The sequence below is a fragment of the Anser brachyrhynchus genome (assembly GCF_964034855.1).
Source record: "Anser brachyrhynchus genome assembly, chromosome: 12".
In the NCBI taxonomy this organism is placed as follows: domain Eukaryota; kingdom Metazoa; phylum Chordata; class Aves; order Anseriformes; family Anatidae; genus Anser; species Anser brachyrhynchus.
Window position 1 is genome coordinate 13,460,916 of NC_137707.1, and position 17,953 is coordinate 13,478,868.

The 17,953-nt window shown below is 51.7% G+C and overlaps 1 protein-coding gene across 5 annotated transcripts in view; it reads right to left on the minus strand.

The window, feature by feature from the left end:
- WDR59 (WD repeat domain 59) overlaps positions 1-17,462 on the minus strand; it is a 47,923-nt gene extending 30,461 nt beyond the window's left edge. The window contains exons 1-11 of one of the 5 annotated variants that reach the window (XM_080552695.1): positions 17,190-17,460; positions 14,907-15,353; positions 13,436-13,485; positions 11,326-11,461; positions 8,507-8,592; positions 7,521-7,601; positions 5,529-5,566; positions 3,138-3,226; positions 2,541-2,657; positions 1,524-1,601; positions 338-494 (exon numbers count right to left, since the gene is read on the minus strand). In XM_080552695.1, the coding sequence (XP_080408821.1) occupies positions 338-494; positions 1,524-1,601; positions 2,541-2,657; positions 3,138-3,226; positions 5,529-5,566; positions 7,521-7,601; positions 8,507-8,592; positions 11,326-11,461; positions 13,436-13,485; positions 14,907-14,921 (847 nt within the window). In that variant the 5' untranslated portion in view covers positions 14,922-15,353; positions 17,190-17,460. Of the gene's footprint in view, positions 1-337; positions 495-1,523; positions 1,602-2,540; positions 2,658-3,137; positions 3,227-5,528; positions 5,567-7,520; positions 7,602-8,506; positions 8,593-11,325; positions 11,462-13,435; positions 13,486-14,906; positions 15,354-15,559; positions 16,214-16,237; positions 16,387-17,189 lie in introns of those variants that run through there. The other 4 variants (XM_080552697.1, XR_013938453.1, XM_080552694.1 and 1 more) reach the window with 4 other exon arrangements.
- Between the last annotated feature and the right edge of the window lie 491 nt (positions 17,463-17,953).

The window sequence follows — 17,953 nt, forward strand, 5'->3', positions numbered from 1 at the left end:
TACAACTTCTTCTGAAAGATCCATTTAAAACAGACTCGCAGGGGAGAGGAAGCAATTAAGAGTCACCGCTGACCCACTCGGCATTCAGTGGGTTTGCTTCGTTAGCATGGAAACAACAGGGAAATACTTCTGTGGCCGCTGCCATAAAATAAGTACAGAACAGCTGTGACGTGGGGGAGATGGCAGGCAGGGGCTGGAAGGCAAGTAGAAGCTGCTTCAAGGAAAGGCAGGAGTCAAAAGATGACAGCATGAGCATCGCAGCCAGCAGCCTGGCCTCTGCACCCACAGAAAGACAGCGGCAGCAGCCCGTGGGAGACACACCTGGCCCTGGACTCACCTTCTTTCTGTTTCCTCCACTGAAACTCCAGCACCACGTCATCGTGCCCCACGAAAGTATGCACAGGCGTGTTCAAGTCAAAGACATTCCAGAGAAGCAGACTGTTCTCTCGCCGGAGCTGCGGGACCATCACTGTCACCAGCCCGTTGCTGAAAGGCTTGAGAGAGAAACACCCTCCTGGTTAACCTCGGGGAGTTAGGCTCCCATGCTGTCAGCATGCCCTGTAATTCTTTCTTTTTGCCATTAACAAGAACAAATTGGTTTTAAAGGAACTCAGCACTAAACAGAAACAGGCCTAAATCAGGAGAGGTTGGAAGGCAAGAGGCTGTTGTGCAAAACCAGCATTTTACAAGGGAAAAGATATAATAAGCTTAGAGATATTAACTGCAGCCCCCTTAAGATTTGCCATTTCTTTCTGCTTCTCCCTGACTTCTCAGCTGTGAGGCCGCAGGGGTTTCACCACTGACTTTTCACATGGGATCCTTACTGCAGTTTGCCAAGAACTGCAATAACTGCCTCCTAGGGACCGAGCCCTGGCAGCTGCTCAGGGCCACGACGCCCAGAGGCACGCTGTAACCCACTCCCACAGCCCCACTAGGGGATGGGGAAAGGGGACCAAAGCCTCAGGGCACAGCACTGGCTTCAGGACATACCCAGATGTCCAGGGAAGAGAACAAATATAACTGATGGTAAGAGTCTTAGCGTCATGCAACTGGCTGCTTGCTGTATAAGGCAGCAGCTCTTGGATCTGACATGCTGTAAGAGCCCACTGTGGCACACTTAAAGATTCTGGGAGCAGCGGAAGCCCTCAGAGAGGGCAGAAGACTGCTGCACTGCTCTGTGCTGCAGGTACCAGTGCTGGACTTGAATGCAGAAACAGGACAGTGAGGGCAGCAGCTGCTTTCTGAGCCTCCTTGCTCCCAGAGGCAACCACCCACACCTGGGTTTTATCCCCAGGAGGATGATGCCAAAGACTGGGGATCTCACACCGCCAGCAATTCCTTCTCCCAGGTACCCCCACTGCAGATGTTGCTTTTCCTGGCCTTTTAAGCACCATGAGGGATTTTAAAATCAACTTAACCTCCAAAAGAAGCACTGAGAAGCCCTTCAGCAGCTCTTTATTTAATGGGCCTTCATGCATTCGCTCTCACAGCACAAGTGGGGCTGGTGGGTGTTTCTCACTCACCGTGTATCTTGCCTTCCAGACGGGAACCTGGCAGGGAAGGATATTGAGGTATTTCCGAGGCTGACGGTAATCCCAGAACTTCAAAAAAAAAAAAACAACACAGAAAGACAAGCAAAGGCACGGGTCAGCTGGCCATACTTTTAAGCTGCAGTTTTCCATGTGGCTCGCAGACAGAACAGAGTGAGAAACATGCCAGGGTGCCCACAGCATCATTAGTAACCCCATCCATTAACAGCAGAGATGGCTCCACAGGATGAATATCAAGCTATCAGCATCTGGCAGCAGCTCTTAGACAACGAGTGACTTGGGGTCACGCTCACAGTGATCAGAGCTGGAGTAATTAGAGCAGGGAGACAGGCAGCCTGCTTGGGCTTTCAGAGCTACAAGGTACCCCGCAGGCTCCTAGCCAATGTGCCAGTCCAGACTGGAGGCAGGCCCACCCTGCTGTTACTGCTAATTTCGTAATGAAGAACCTAACCTTTTGCTTTGCTAGAATACACGTCAATTGCATTCACCTCGGAGCTTAGCTAAATGTGAATGGATTCCATTTGGCTGACGTACCAGGCACACTATTCCTCCCTCACCTCCCCAAGTGAAAGGCTCTGCATAGCAATGCTTGCAGGCATGCTGATAACCCAAGCTGACGTGAGTTTGGGAACCCCGGGGGCTGGAGCACATCTCACACCAAGCTGCTGTGATCAGCTTGAGGCTGGCAACACCACATTTTGGGTAGAAGGCTCTTCTGGCAAGCGACAGGCAGAGGCATTTTTTTCAGCTTCAGTACTGCCCAAACCACCGCAGCCACGTTAAACTAAGGCAAGCATACGTGCACCCATCCTGCAGTGACTTCTGTGTCTATTCCATAAGTGTGTCCCTGGCTCAACGCACACATGCTGCCAGAAACCAAAAAATAAGGACTCAGATCTTGCCAGTGGCAAGCACTTCTCAAAGCAGCAGCAGGGACGTGCTCCTCCACCCTGACACCTCCCAGGCAGGAGTCCCAGAGGCAGCACTTACCCGCACAGAGTTGTCCTGGCTGGAAGTGGCCAGCGTGTACTCATTGTCAGGATGCCAATCCAGGCCGTGGATTTTCGAGAGATGAGCTGCTAAGTATTCCACTGCAGTGCTGGGTTTCTGGAAGGAGACATTTTCATTCTCAGCACGGGACTTCTGAAATTTGGTCTAGTTCTTTGGCATAAAAAGAGACACTTTAACAAGGGCAAGAGGTAGAACACCCTCCTCCCAGGGAAAGGCATTAGCTCAGCAGAAGTAGTTGAAGGAAAAGTGCTGTGAAAAGTGTGGCAAACTCCACAGCGACCGAATGCAACCCAGCACCACACTTTTATGCTCAGTAAAACAGTTAAGTACTCTGAGATCAGCAGCAAAGCGTAAATGGGCAGAGTTTCTGGGGAAGGTGGTTATCTACACACTCTCTTCAGTCTCCTGGGTTCCCAAGTGTCTCCGGTTTCCCTCTAAGTTTTCCCTAGATGAGCCCACAAAAGAGATTGGGGATAAAGCAGTATTTTTTTTCTTGGTATTTATCTGTGACCAGAGGGGCATCTGCATCAGGGAGGTGGGAATATGCACAGGTGGCTCAAGAGACCCTCAACTCACCCTTTTGTCCCATATTCGGACATCTCCATCGTGGCTTGTTGCTAAACAGTTGGCATTCTTCTTGTTCCATTTGACCTGGGAAGCTCCAGCTGCAGCACAAACAGAGCAGGTCAAAACAAGCAATTAACAAGTGGCACAGCACACTCCTCACCTGTCCTTAGGGATGCTCTTGGCACAAGAAAGTCCTTCAGAGGAAAGATATCCCAGTAGCCAGCATGAAGGCTGGCTGGAAGTGAGTAAATCCTGATTTCTCAGCTTAATATTTGTCCTCTGAAGACCTCAAAGCATGTTCCAGTTGTGTGCTGTCGTGCCACAGGTTGCACTGGATTAAAATATCCGTGTCCATTAGCTCAGATGGAACAAACTTCTTCCATACAAGAACTGCAGGTTCATCACCCCCCTCCCAAATCCCTTCTGTTTTCATTCAAGCTGCTTCCCAGTGCCCACAGACGAATTCGTTTCCTCAACACCCTCTGTGCTGTCTGATGCAATACAGGACACCAGTGCCCTTCATCTGTTATTAACATAGAGGTGTGGGAGAAGACTATGGTGCAGGTGGACCACGAGGCTGGCCAGCTGCAGGTAAGCACACCAAGTGGATCAAAAGGCCCACCTCAGAAACTGTCAAAATACACCAAAAGTCAAAGATATCAGTGGCATTGTACAGAAACTGGGTGGTCCAGGTATCACGAGGGACTCAATCAAGGGCCTAACCCAGACGTGGGCTGCTTGTTTCTGATATGAAACAAAATTAGGCTTCGGTCAGTGTGGACTGTTCAGACATTGGAAGAGAAACGTCTGTTCTGTTCACCCTTACTCTGCAAGTATTTTCAAAACATTTTACGCCATCAAAAAGGTGAGGTTCATGAGAAAGCTAAATAGATCTCACAGCCTGCTGCTATGCCTTCGTTGCCTACCTCCTGCTGCACGGGGAACAGATTCACCCTCCCAGTCTGGCAAAAAGCTAGCCTGGGGGAAAAGGGCTGCAAACAGGCTGTGTTGATTGAGCTGATCCACTCACTGAAGGGTACACGAACGTCTGGACCAGCACGAAACAGAACCAGGCACGGGAGGAGGGAGACTCTGGGGAGCTGGCTACTGGGCTGGCTCAGCTGACCTGTGCAACCGCACCCCAGGCACCGGAACAGAACGCTGCGTCTCCAATTCCGTACGGCTTTTGCTGCTTCTCTCCAATTCTGCAAGGTTTTTGTAGCACTGTGGCGGAGAGGCTTACCAGCTGGGAGGGAAGGAGAGGCTGCAGATGTGCAGCCTACAGAGCTGAACTGAGCAGCAGAACACGAGACGCGTGCTATGAGGACTGCTGCAGTGCTGGGAACAGTGACTCAGGAAAAGGACACGTTTTGCTCCTCATCTACACTTCACCCTCCTCCTGCACGAACCGGCCGGGACTGACACGCAGCACCTGCCGGCAGGCGGTGATACAGGCAGCGCTGCCAACAGCCATGACAAGCGCCTTTCCAGAGCAGGTGCAGCCCGCAGGAAGGGTTTTCGTGTCATCGCTGCAGCTCCCAGCACGCTGAAGGTGCTCCAGGGAAGCACAACACAGCCTGGTAAAGCTCCCAGCCCCTCAAGGGGGGCGGGCTGGGCAGTCGGCAGTCACCACCACTGCCTGGAGCGCAGTCGAGGTTCTCAGCTGGTTCAGCCGAACACAACAGGACACGGAGACATCGCAGACAAGCAGCACGCAGAGGACAAGCAGCGTGGCAGGGTGGTTAAGCAGGGTGGAAGCTGTTCACATCCAGAAGGCACAAGTGCCCACAATGTTCAGGATGGCCAGCCCAGGCACAGCCTGGGAGCCTCCAAGGGCTGGAGCTGCAGCTGGGGCACCCGCTGCAAGGCAGGTAAGTTGTGGGAGACTTTGAGAAGCAACACGAGAAACAGCTTAGGGGAGGCTCACTAATTGTTGAGACAAGAACCTGTGGCTAACTCATCCAGCAGGGAGCCTGCTGAAGGCCCCAGCCCCTTCGTTCTACCAGTCTTCTCACTCCACATTTTAACCCACCCCAGTGAACTCATTTTTCCTCCCATTTCTATGCCATGAGCCCCCAACTCCAGCTGGCTGGCTGGCAGGCAAAGGAGCACAGAAGCTCCTTTTGTTACTATTCACCCTCTCCTAAAAATCAGCAGCACAAGGGAACTCTTCCTCTCCATCCTCACTCACATCCCTTCTGCATTCTGCTCCTCCAAAAGGAGCTGTGAACCAAAGCCTCTCAGGCTGCAGCTGCGTGGGACAATCACATGTGGTGGCACTTCGGTACTCCGCCACGTTCAGCCTCAGAGCACGAAGGAAGAAAGGAAGGACAGCAGGGGCGCACAACACTGACTTTATATATTAAACATGACTATATCACATATACACAGCATACTTACCGACTGCAGAGAGCGAGACCGTAGGCTTCCTGGTGTCTCTGAAACACAACGTGGTGAATGTGAGCACCCAGGGCCCAGCCCAGCAGGCCCAGCCGCCCCAGGGAGCTCCTCACTGTGCCAGGACTGATTCGATTGCTGCCTCTTGGGAGTTAACGCGCCTCCTGCTCACTTAAATTGTAAATCTAAAACTCAAATATGCCTCATTAAATGGAATAATCAAGAAGTAACGAGCTGGAGGACAGCAGCCATTATTGCCACAAAATGCAGCAACAAATTTAGGACCTAGGATGGAGCTGGAGGGGACGCGAGGGAAGGGAAACACGTGCACTGGGTGGCATGTTGCTACCGGGCAGGCAGAGGAAACACTGGGCTCACTTAAGTTGTTAAGGAAGCAACAAAACCGCCTTTCCCAGGAGAACTGAAAGGAACAAACAGCTGTGGAAAAAAATCAACAAAAGCCATGGATGTGTTTGTCGAGCCTTTGCAGACCCTGATTCAAGGCAGATGGAGCAGTGACTTCAGAGCAAAGGCTTCACGTCCAGGATACAACAATAACATTAACAGGATGTAAACCCAGCTACACAGACTCTACAGACCAATTTCTGCAGTGGTACAAGCCAGCGTGGCACCACGACAGCTCACAGCAGCTAGGACATGAATCAAGGCAGTAATTCAATCCTTGACATTGCTCCTCAGGAAGTCACCTGCCCCTTCAGGAAAAAAACGCCAGTGGAAACAAGGAATAGCGTCTTCAGCTTTTCAGGTTAGCTGAAAAGCAAAGTATTTTCTGGAATGAACAGCATCTCTCCCACCAAGAATTTCTGTCTACTCAGAAAGTTATTTTGTAGGAAAAATGAAGCGGGGAACTTCCAGCTCCTCTTACTGCAGGATTACTTCCCTAGAGCTTCGTTAGAGGCTTCACCAGGATGTTCTCTTGCTGGAGGCCAGCAGCCCCCAGAACTCACTGCCCTTGGACACTCAGACCTTGCCAGTCAGTACATGCAGGATGCAGGCGTTAGTCAGAGACTAAGCAAGCATTTTTGGATGGGTGATACACACAGACACAAAATGGTGGAAGGGCACAGCAGAGTTAAAGCAGGGCTCCTGACACAACCTTCAGAGACTTTTTTTTTTTGCTTGGCACTAAGATAGTATCACAGGAAAACACAACCAGCAGTTATTGTCTCTCTGTCTTTTAATTACACATTAATAATATATTGCCGTTCTCAAGCACCATTTAACCAAGGATCTAAGTGCTTCGTAGGAGCTAAACAAGCCTCAGGGTACCCTGGTGCAGTGGGGTTATATAATTATCCTTCTATTATAACTGAGCAAGGGAGGCAGAGAGGAACAAAGTGACTTGCCAGGGGTCATAAAGAGTTGCTGTACAGCCAGCACGAGGACCCAAGAGCCCCAGTGCCAGCTCCCTGCTTCTCAGGTATAAAATGTGGGGCTTTAACGTTGGCGGTTTTGGACAGATCTGCTACTGTGAAATTACTCATGATAGAAAGCACCAGGAATCCAGGGAAGTCATGAACTGGAAAAGGTTCCTGAACAGTGCTGCCAGTCTTCACACCACTGAGGGAGAATCAGCTACAGTCACTGAATTTAGAGGAAAATGACTGCAGGATCATGAAATGGTGCTCACTCACTCAGCTAAAGGGGAAAAGAAATCTTGAGGAACACCGTTGGTTCTAGGAAAAGCTTCCAAGGAAAGCTCTGAAGTAGCTAGGGACAGAAGGCAGTAGGTATTTTTTCCCCACTCAGGAGCATGACTGTGACTTAACTATACCTGCGTCCCTTCACTGACTCTGAACTGGCTTGAAAGCAAGGGACCAGAAGCCGCCTTCAAGATCACAGGAAGTGGATGGAGCCCTTTGTAAGCAAAGCTGAAAAGCAGCACCCTTCAGTGCGTGCTTTGCCCTGCAAGCTGCTAATTATGGAAACGAGCCCAGCGATTTCCCTGCAGTGCAGAGACATGCTGGTTCTTACTTGATGTCCCAGATGTAGATGTACGTGTCAACGGAACTGGTGACCAGCAGGTCTGGCTCAAACACCGCCCAGTCCAAGTCACTGCAAATGAAAAGTCAGAGTAGGAAAGCAGAGAAAAGCAGTCAGCATCAACAATTATTCGATAATTAGCAGTTAGCAAGCCCCCAGTACATTTCTTTGACAAATTCATGGCTACTCCAAGACATCTACTGAAACTTTTTAAGTAAAAAACAAGATCTTAATCATTTCTCTAAGTAAATTCCAAGAAGCAATGCAATACTTCTGGGTAAATTCCAGTGAAACATCCCCCTAGCCCTGAGCTTTATAGCTGTCACATGCGCGTGCTCTTTCCCCCACAGGAACAGGCACACTGCGAGTTCCCTGTTACCACACATTCTTGGCATCAACCCTTCGTTCTGGAATGCCTTCCTGTTGGGCTCACCAGGTGCACCTGGGACACGAAGAGCCTCCAGGCAGCCCAAACAACTGCCATTTCAATTTGCTGCGATTACTTTTCATAGTCAGGAGCTGGAGTAAAAAACACTGTTTCACCTGCATTTCCAGCCCAGCGCTAAAGCACACCCCTGGAACTGCAGGCAGAGATCTTCCATGCACCACTAACCCACCGTAAACTTCATCTTTGGGATTACCTGCTTTAATTCAGCTGTATCCCACAGAAACATGGCTGAGATTCAATTTAATAAACGTGCTGCCGCTATCTGTTTCCCTGCTGACGGTCCTGTTTATTACAAGGACAGCAGCCTAAGGCAATGACACAAAAGCCATCAAGGGCTATGTGGATATTCTGGGGGAGCCACTTCACATCTGACATCTTCTCCAGATGGGATGGCAAGGCAGAAGGGCAGACAGCAAGTAAAAACAGGCTCAGAGTAGAACCTGAGTAGGATCAGGACCGAAACATTCACCTTCAATGAAACAGCTCTTTGTTTTCCACCCAGCAGTTCACAGCACCGCGTGTTTCTCACCTGATCACACGTGTGTGTCCTTGCAAGGATGTGCAAACTTCCCCGTTACCTTCCTTCCACTTATACAGGTCAACTCGCTGGTTGCTCTGAAATTAAAAGGAAGAAAGAAAATGGCAGGCAAACAAGACAGGGAAGGAAGCCATGTGCCAGGACCAGGTTCCTTTCCCTTTGAATAACCTGTTACCAATCAGTCCCACTGTGAATAGCAGAGTCCTTGCCCAGAGCAGGAGAACAAAGATGAACCTACAGGCTGCAAGGACTCAAAAGCCTACGCTTTAATTACATCCACTTAAAATCGGAGATAAACAAGAACAGGAGAAAAATCACATTGCAAAACGTTTCCATGAAATGATGTTCTCAGAAATTGTATGTCCTAACAAGCAGCTGTAACTGCAGGCAGCCAAATTCTCTCCGCAGGAATACCCTGCCAGTCTGTTCGTGTTCACAACCAGAGTTCTCAGTGAGGGAGATGATGGATCACCACTGGTCCTCCTCAACATTCCCTCAATTCCCTTCTGCGATAGTCAGGGCCACTGCAAAATGAGACCAGCACAGTCTGACGGCTTCAGGGTCACCTCCTCAAGGGTACTTCCATTGTTGCCAGCCCAGAAAAAAAACTTTTAAGTGCTTATCACTAACTGTAAACCACAGGAGCAAACCAGATGAATCAATGGCAATGTTATTTAGGGCTTCTTCACTCATTCCAGGAATAAATCCTCCCCCAAACCCAGCCACACACACACACTTATTTGAAACTAGCTGTTGTACTTTAAGTTCACGTTCTGCCTCAACCAAAATTTACTTCCTGCCCCTGAAAGATTAGAGCTGGCCCAGGCTGAATCACCTTTTGGGGTGCATAAATAGCACCAAGCACTGTGGGTCTTGAGCCCTGGCTGGAAATTCACGTTGGTTTTGCAAAAATCAAAATAATAGCTCTTCAAAATTTGATCTTCACTAGCCCCTCATTTTCAAGCGTACATGCAGACGAGGATAAAGATAATAGAGACCAGACAAATCTTACAATCTGTGGCCTTTTTTTTCCTACCCCAAAGCTGCTTCACAAGAATTTGAACTTGCAAACGGATAAAACACTCCAGCCTTCCCTGAAATGGAAGGCCTCCTCCCAGCTCAGCAATAATATATGGCATCTCTCTAACAGCTCACAGCAGGGCTGCGCAAGAGCTTGGGGCAAGGAAAACTCCTTGTGTGTTTCTCACTGACAGAAAGACTTAAGAGAGGAGAGTGAAATTACCCAACAGGATTTGTCCAGGACTCCAAGGTCGATGCTACAAGATAAGTATCACCAGAAGTTTCTCAGGCTTTTAGTGGGGCATCTCACGTGGAAAGCGCTGCCTGTAGCACCAGGTGTGGCAGAACGACAGCTCCTCCCACCAGAAGCACATTTTTTATAAAAGCGCTTTCAAAAAAGTGCTTCTGATGATAAGAAATAGCACAAACTTCCAGGGATTTCATCACCCTCTTGCTCAAGCATTTGTGACCACACAACAAGAGTAACAGGAGGATCTAGCATGGAAAACAATGGCATTTCTAAACAACAGCTCAGGAGTCCCCAGAAGTGCGCTCGAGCCAGAGGGCTGACACGGCCGAGCACAGCAAGAGGACGTGTTTCAGCTCCTCTGGAAAGAAGCCAAAACAACGAGACGCCCTTATCCAAGCACAAGGACAGGCTCCCCCTCTGCCTGCACCGCTTCCAGTCAATTGGAAGTCAATTGGAAAAGCTTTCTGCAAGCAGGATGGAAGCCTCCTAACGGGGATGCAGAGGGGTAAGGACCCTCGGGACTGTCTACAAGACTTGCGTGGTGCACATCAGCTGGCTCCATATGATGACCTCGGCAGAGGTTCATGGAGGATCAACAGCCAGCTTGAGTCCAAAAGGAGCCAAGTGCATCTTTACCGTGATGAATCCCAGCTAATTTGGCCTTCCCGATATAACTTCGCCCCCCTAGGCATGGCCCTGCACAAGCACATCCAGACCTGACCTGGAAGGCAGACCCGAGCACACGGCACAAGCCCGCTTTCCCCTTCCAAACAGGACAGGCTAAATGCCAGTCCTCGGGCAGGGCCTTGCTGCATCGGCACCGGAATGCCAGCTAACTGGGAGACAGCTGCTGGGGAGGCGTTCCTGACCCAAACTGGGGAACCTGCCTGATCCCATCTTGGGGATCCCTCGCCTGATGTGCAGCAGCAACTACATCTTAGCATCTTCATCTACAAACAGGAGCGGAGAGGTTTGGTGCCACCTACGACTAGCTGAACAGAAGGATGGCTGCTGAAGGCTTCTATGAACAGGCAGGGACCTTTAAGACATCATTCATGCACCAGAGCTGGGAGGAGAAAGACTGAGGGTCAGGGAATGTCAGAGAACAAACTGGCAAAGGCTGTAACCGGCACCACTGGTCCCCTTTTCGGGCTACCTTTAATGCCAGCAAAAACAGCAACAAAACAGCACAGAGCAAGAAATTCAATAACTGGCAGATCTCGTAACAGAATGGAGGTCAGAAACAGAACACCCCCCTTCCTTCCAGAAAAGGACCGGCCGGATGCCTGATTTATCTGGCAAGGTGCTTTACAGAAGACGAGGAAGCAAAACTAGGTTCAACACTTACCGTCCAATAACTGAGAACCGCCAAGCCCAGCGCCTCACCTCGCTGGCAGCAAATCAGAATTAGGCTTCCTCTTGCTACGTGACCTGCAGAGGCACGCCCGTGCCAGCCCCACACAGCCTTCCCAGTGCAGAGTCTCACCCACGAAAGCCCGGGGAAGAGCACGAGCTACAGCTTTTAAACGAGCGAACTTACCGAAGCCGCAAAGTAGTAGGCGCAGCTGTCGTGGGGGTTCCACTGCACCGCCCCGATGTCCCACTTGCTCTGTCGGGAGATCTTGCGGTGACCCTCGTTCGGGGCATCCAGGTTGACTATGTAGAGGAAACGGCGGCTGCAAGGCAGAGATACAAAAAGGCTGCATCACACGCTCCTTATCTCCAAGCCCCAAGCTCACAGGGAACTTACAGCCTGGTGACCAGAACGCCAAGGGAAGCTTTTAACGAGCCTTGTGAAAATACCTTCCTGAGAACGCTAGGTTTGACCACATAATTCCAAAAGGAGTATATTTAATAAAAATTAAAAATCAAGACATGGATATTAGACAGAATCTGCAAATGCAGTGGGAAGCTCAGACCACAGAAAGCCCCAGATATCTGGGACACGGAAGGAAGCACTGGGAAGCGGTGCCCTGACAAAGGCGGCTGAGGGTTTTCACACCACACGGTTTGGGGGCTTGGTTCTGCAGACGGTACGAGCAGAGCCGTGCAGAGCCAGCTCAGCTGCAGCAGCTCGTTAACGTGGGTGGACACGACACTGCACTGACCTGGCTGCATTACTGACCTGAGCTAACCCTGTCTGCAGCAGCGAGACGTTCGCATGATGCTGCAGCTGAGCTCATACATCCTGCTGGACCTGGCCGGCTCCCCGCAGAGCTAGGTGAGGTATCGTTCCCTCCAGCGTGATTCATCTTCGGAGCAAGATAAACCACCCAGAAATAATTGTAAGGCAGCTGAGCTCTAATGGAAGACCAGCACCAAAATGTAGGGAGCCATACATAATTAACCACATCAGCGCCACGTATGTCAGCCGCACAGCAAGCACACAGCTGCTCTCAGCACTGCGAGTTTTCCCAAGAGAAAGAGCACAGAGAGCACCTTTGCTGCCTTTCCAAACCAAAGCCCTCAGGGCTACCAGCTCTGAAGACGCTGAAGCCTCTGAGGCTCTTCCACAGCTTTACAAAGAAAGGAGGCGAATGCTGAGCAGCTGCTGGAGAAGCCTGAAAAGCAGCTGGACCCGATGCTGAATAGCAGCCTGCCCTCAGCTCGCTTCTGGCCCAAATACACTGGGAGCTGTGCAGGTACAAGAACAGGCATCGAGTCAGACCCAAACCAGCTGCTGAGCCGGCTGCTCCTGCGCAGGGCTTTACATGGAAGCAAGAAGGCCTCCGAGTTGTGCCCAGCCACCCTTTTCCTCCAAGAGCAACCAAAGCTGTGCCTGAAATGGAAAGGAGCATCCAAATCAGTGCGGTAACCGGGCACAGGACGGTGGCAGCTGGGCAGGCTCCTGCTGAGCAGTCCAAGACTTGCCCTGGAAGTGGCTCCCCAATGCCAAGCCCTGCCAGGAGCTCGGAGTTCACAGCACCTCCTGCAGAGCCGTGTTAGTGAAAGGGCTCCGTGACCAGAGCTGCTGAGGGCAGAGCCATGCGCGTCCTCAGCAGCAAACCCAGCACGGTGCCTCGGCGTCCCCCTTACGGCCCCCTGGAAGTCCCACAGCTGGCTTGTCAAAGGTACAGAGACGGACGAGGCAAAGCCTAGCACGCACAGGAACACACCGCTGTCAGATCGGCTCTGCTAACACCTCGTGGGTGGGGGTGGCAACGGTAAAGGGAAATGGGAGAGCAGAGGGTAGGAAACAAGCCCTGAGAAACCACAGCAGGAGACGTTTGGCTCTTGGTGAGGATCATCCCACGCTGAGCCAACACAGGAACAGGTCAGAGAGCTTGGCTCCTCTGACCAAGCACACCACGGGGATCTCTGGGGCAAATTTCATCTCGAGCAAATGACTTAATCCATATTTCAAGCAGAACCCAAGCAGTACTTTCGGGTGCTCCACCTCCCACAAGCAGATTCAGGGAAACACATCAGGGAAGTCACAGCAGTGTTTTATTTTGCTGTTGGTGCTGGCTTTAAACTCCGCGTCCCATCGGAAACGCGACCCAGATCCTCTTCACGAAGCCTCGAACAGAACTCAGCTGCACCTTTCCGAAACAATTCGTCAGCCCTTGAGCTGAGGTCAGCCTGAAGGTTGCTGATCTGGCTTGGGGAAGTGCCTGGCACACATTTCTAACGGGGACTGTCACACTCACCCTGAGAGTACCGCGTGCTGTCCCAGGCAGTCCACTGACATAGCAGTTGCCTGTTAAAGAGAAACAGAGAACAAGACTAAATTATCGCTGTCAGGTCAGCCTCTCAGTCAGACACAGCTCTGGGGAGGAGCTCAGGAAAACCCGCAAGCTCATCTTCAAGGCACGAACTGCTACGGTAAGAGTCAAAGCTGATAGCTCAGGGACGGCAGAAGGAACACCCCTTACAGGATCAGCGGGGTGACGGTGTAGCAGTTGATTTGGGGATGCAGGATAGCATAGAGAAAACATCATTTTATTTTTTTTAAAGTAAAACGAAGTCAAGATGTGGCAAACACCATGATGAGCACCGAGACCTTGCTCCGTTCTCCCTGCTATGGCAATCACAGCTGCTGCCGCTCAATCAGCAATCTCTAATAATCCTTATTAATCAGCCCCTGCTCCTGCTCAGGAGCTTTCTCAGCCTCTCTCTCTTCCATTGCAGGGCCAGATTTAATTATATAGGCACCGGGAGATAAAAGTGCAGCCATTTGTACGTGGCTGGTCTCCAAACGGGAGATGGCCAAGAGGCATCAGAATTTACTCCTCGTGTAGGAGGCTGAGATAACTTAAGTGCCATAAGAAAGAAAAAAAGACTGAACATTGTCTCCCCCCTCTTCGTTCAGAACGGAATTAGACGACGATCTCGTTTACTTGCCCAGAGAACAAAGGGAAATTTGACTTGAAAAGCTGCACAGTTCATCCCATAAACACAGATATGACTTCAAGGCAGTTTTAGCGTTGGCAGCACAGAAGTAGAATATACCCCACATTCTTCAACCTCACTGCTGTCATCTTCAAAGCCGCCTATCTGAAGGCTTCGCGTGTCTCTGCCGCTGTTCGCGATTCCACTAAGTACTCTTAGCACGGACCCAGCAAGACTTCAGGATGTCCCACAGCTGCTACTTGGAAGCAGCACTAAAATCAGAGAGCCTGCACGGCAATCCCGTTCCATTTCAACCAGATTTGACAGAATCGAACAATTTTTTTTCAACCATTCTGAACATTGCCTGTCCTCAAGTGCAGGAGGGAGAACTCACCCCCTGCTCGCAGGTGCCCCAGCCAAGGGAAAGGCAGCAGCACCGGGGGCTTGTCCCTCCTGCAGACCCGAGGTCCACGGGGAGAAGAGCTTGTACCTGCACCCCACCAAGCTGAGCTTCACGATTTCTGCTTTACTTGCTTTCTCCTAGGTAGCAAATCTAGTCTTCTGCCAAGGTCTTCCTAATCCTAAAGCTAATACTTTAACTAAAGAGCCAGTTTTTAAATCTCTAAATGGTAAAGAAATAATCCCAGCTTCCTAGATTTCACATCACCTTGCAAAACAACGTGCGTTATTAAATCTATACCAAAAAAAATCAAGCAGGAGAAGGAAGTTTTCCCCGATGATGCACATTTGCTCAAGATGAATTAAAATGAAGATCGCTAAAGCCATTACCGGAAGCTTGCTCATGTGATGGAGAGCTCGTCAGCCGACGTATTTCACACAGCTTTGGCCATCTTTCCCCAAGATAGAAGAACAGCAGTCAATTTAAAGTGATTGATAACTTCACGTACAAGTTTATTTTTCTGGCATTGGCACCAGGATCTCATAAATCTTTAAGAATCGTTTTTAATAACGAACGCTGGTAAACTGTTTTTCCAGGCACTGAGCATCAGAAAACGTAATGACTAATTATATCGAAGTAAAAACCTTCACGTGGCAGGCTGCTACTCTGTTGGGTCACAAATTAAGTGATTTTATGGCGAGATCTTCCCTACAACGTTACAGTCTCTTATCTAGGCAACAGGGAAAAAAAAACCCTCAGCAGCTGTCAGATGCATTTAATGCGCCGTCTATGTCGGTACATCAGTCTTCACAGCACAGCCTTCCAGAAGGGGGAAGCTGAAACAGAACAAACCAACCTGAAAAGAGTCTTTATCCTAAAACAATCAGACTAGCTGGAGTTGCTGTTTAGGAGCACCAATTATCCCAATAAGCACGTTACGAACACCGCACGTCTGAAAACCAGCTCTGAGCCCACAGCCCAGAAAATATCTTCTACAAATATCTGCTACAAATGGTTGGCAGCTGGTTTTGCAGACACATACAGCGATAAATGCAGCAGCTGTCCACTCTTTGAGTTATCTTGGTTTTGGGGTTGGGATGTCGGAGACGGCACGGCCTACAGGCAGAGCTCGAGCCTGGTACAGGAGCGTAACAGCTGAGGTGTTTCCATTTCTCAGTCTCGGGTTCCCTATCTGCAAAAATCTTTCACGTAGACTCCTAAAAAAAGCTCAAGCCAAAATACATAAATAAGGTTAGTCTGAAAGCAGCAGCCTAGCAGCCCTGGATGCTGAAGCTCTCTGGTTTCACAAGAGAGAACAGGCAGGTCAGAAGAGCTCTGGAAAGCACCAGAGTAAGCCGAAACGACCAAAATACCAGTGGTTAACCTCCCTGCTAAGGTATACACCAGTGAGACTGAAAGGCAGCGCTGCAGAAGAGGCTCAACCACCTGTTCTTTCCCCCTCCGCAAGTCATTATGAATAAGCAATCAAATCATGAGGCACGTCTCTCCGAGCCAGATGCAATTTGAATCCGTGATCTAGGAGTAAGCGCCTTCGGATCTCAGTTTCCCGAGAGCAAATCCTCACCAACAGACACGACTGCTTTCAGAACTTCTTCCAGGAGGAACACAAGACCGATATAAAGCTTTCCGAGTACAGAGCTGGAAAGCTGTGTTAGCTTACAGAGGGCAGGCTGGATGTGACGCGCAGGACCCAACGCACCTGGTGAACACAGAGCTGACATTGCTCTGGAACACGAGGACGAACAAGAAGATGATTTTCCAGACCTATTTTTTATTTTTCTGGGTTTCCTGCTGAAGTAGTTCAGAGTTCACCCGCCAGGCTCAGCTCTGTGAAGCAACTGGCAATGCCTTAAAAAAAAAAAAAAAGCAAAAACCTGTTTCTCAGAATAGCTCCTAAAAAGGCGTGTAAGCAAAATCTGAAGGGAGCTCTACTGCAAGCAGCAACTTCAAAAATAAATGCTGACCCTTTTGCTATTTAAAAATCTAACCCGCTTTTCCTGCTAATCGAGCCACGCTCACCAGCAGCCAGCAAAGCGGCTGTAATGGTCTCGGAGGAAAAACGAAGAAAGATGTGTGGGAAGAGGTAACGTCTTCTACGAGGCCTGCCAACAGTTGGGAAAAAATAGATGTTTCAGAGATCTAATTGAGAGTGGAAATAAAGTGCCTCGTGAATTAAGGCATCTTCCCCATAATCTGGAAGAGTAATAGAAATATTCAACAGTTCCATTAGGGTATCTACTATTTCTGCCTGTGTCTAAGCCGGGAGCTTGCAGAGAAGCTCACCCGCGCGTCGGGCTTTGTGTATTTGGAAAACAGACGGAAAGGGAAGAGAAGCTGGCCTGGCTGCGCCCTAACCAAAACTAACAGAGACGCACCGGGGGCTGGCCTGCGCCCACCACGCTCGGTGTTTGCTGTGCGCCCGTGCCTTCGGAGCGTGCCACGAGCACGGGGACCGCTGCGGCCCGAGGGGCCTCGGGAGCCCCCCCCGCAGGCTTTTTACCAAAAACCCCCCAAACGACCCCAAAACCGCCCCCACACCGCGCCCCCCCCAGCCTGACCCCCCTCTGCCAAGACCCGCCCCCCCCAGCCCCGCCCCACGGCCGGGAGCCCGGCGGTGCCGCGAGGAGCCGGGCGGGCGGCGCGGCCCGCACCTGGGCGTCGCGGAACTCCACCACCACATTCTCGCTGCTCCAGCGCGCCGCCATCTTGCGCCGCCCCGGCAACGCCCCGACGCCGGCCCCGGGGCGGGGCGGGGCGAGGCGGCGAGGGGGAGGAGCCTCGGCGGCGGGGGCTGCCGGGAAATGTAGTTTTACCCCGCCGCACGCACGGCTCCCGGTGCCGGGGGAGAGGGGGCTGCTGGGAAATGTAGTCCCCCCCCAGCCCCCGGTACCGGGGGGAGAGGGGGCTGCTGGGAGTTGTAGTTCTCCCCGTACCCCCCCCCCCCCCCCCCGCACACCGAGCCCCCGGCCCCGGTGCCGCGCCCCGAGGCGACGGCGGCGCCCGCAGCCCCCGGTGCCCCCCGCGAGGCCTCGGCCTCCCCTCGGGGCCCGGCGGGCGGGGCTGGCGCTGCCCGCAGCGGCCGGGCCCGGAGCCCCGCGGGGCTGGGGGGGGGGCTCGGGGCAGCCCCGGGGGGGGGGCGCGGCGGCGGCACCGGGGGGCTCGGGGGCGGCCCCGGTGCCGGTGCCGAGGCCCCGGGCAGCAGCGCAGGGGTTAAGGGCGGCGGGCCGGGGGGGCCGGGGGCGGGAGCATGCGTGCTGCCGGCCTCTATTGTCTCCGCCGCGGCGCCCAGCACCCAGCCGGCGGCGGCGGCGGCGGCGGGGCCGGGCCCGGCGGAGCGCGGAGCCGCGGAGCGGGGCCCGGCCGCCCCTATGGGCCGCAGCTGATCGCCGCCCGCGGCCCCCCAGGCAGGAGCCAG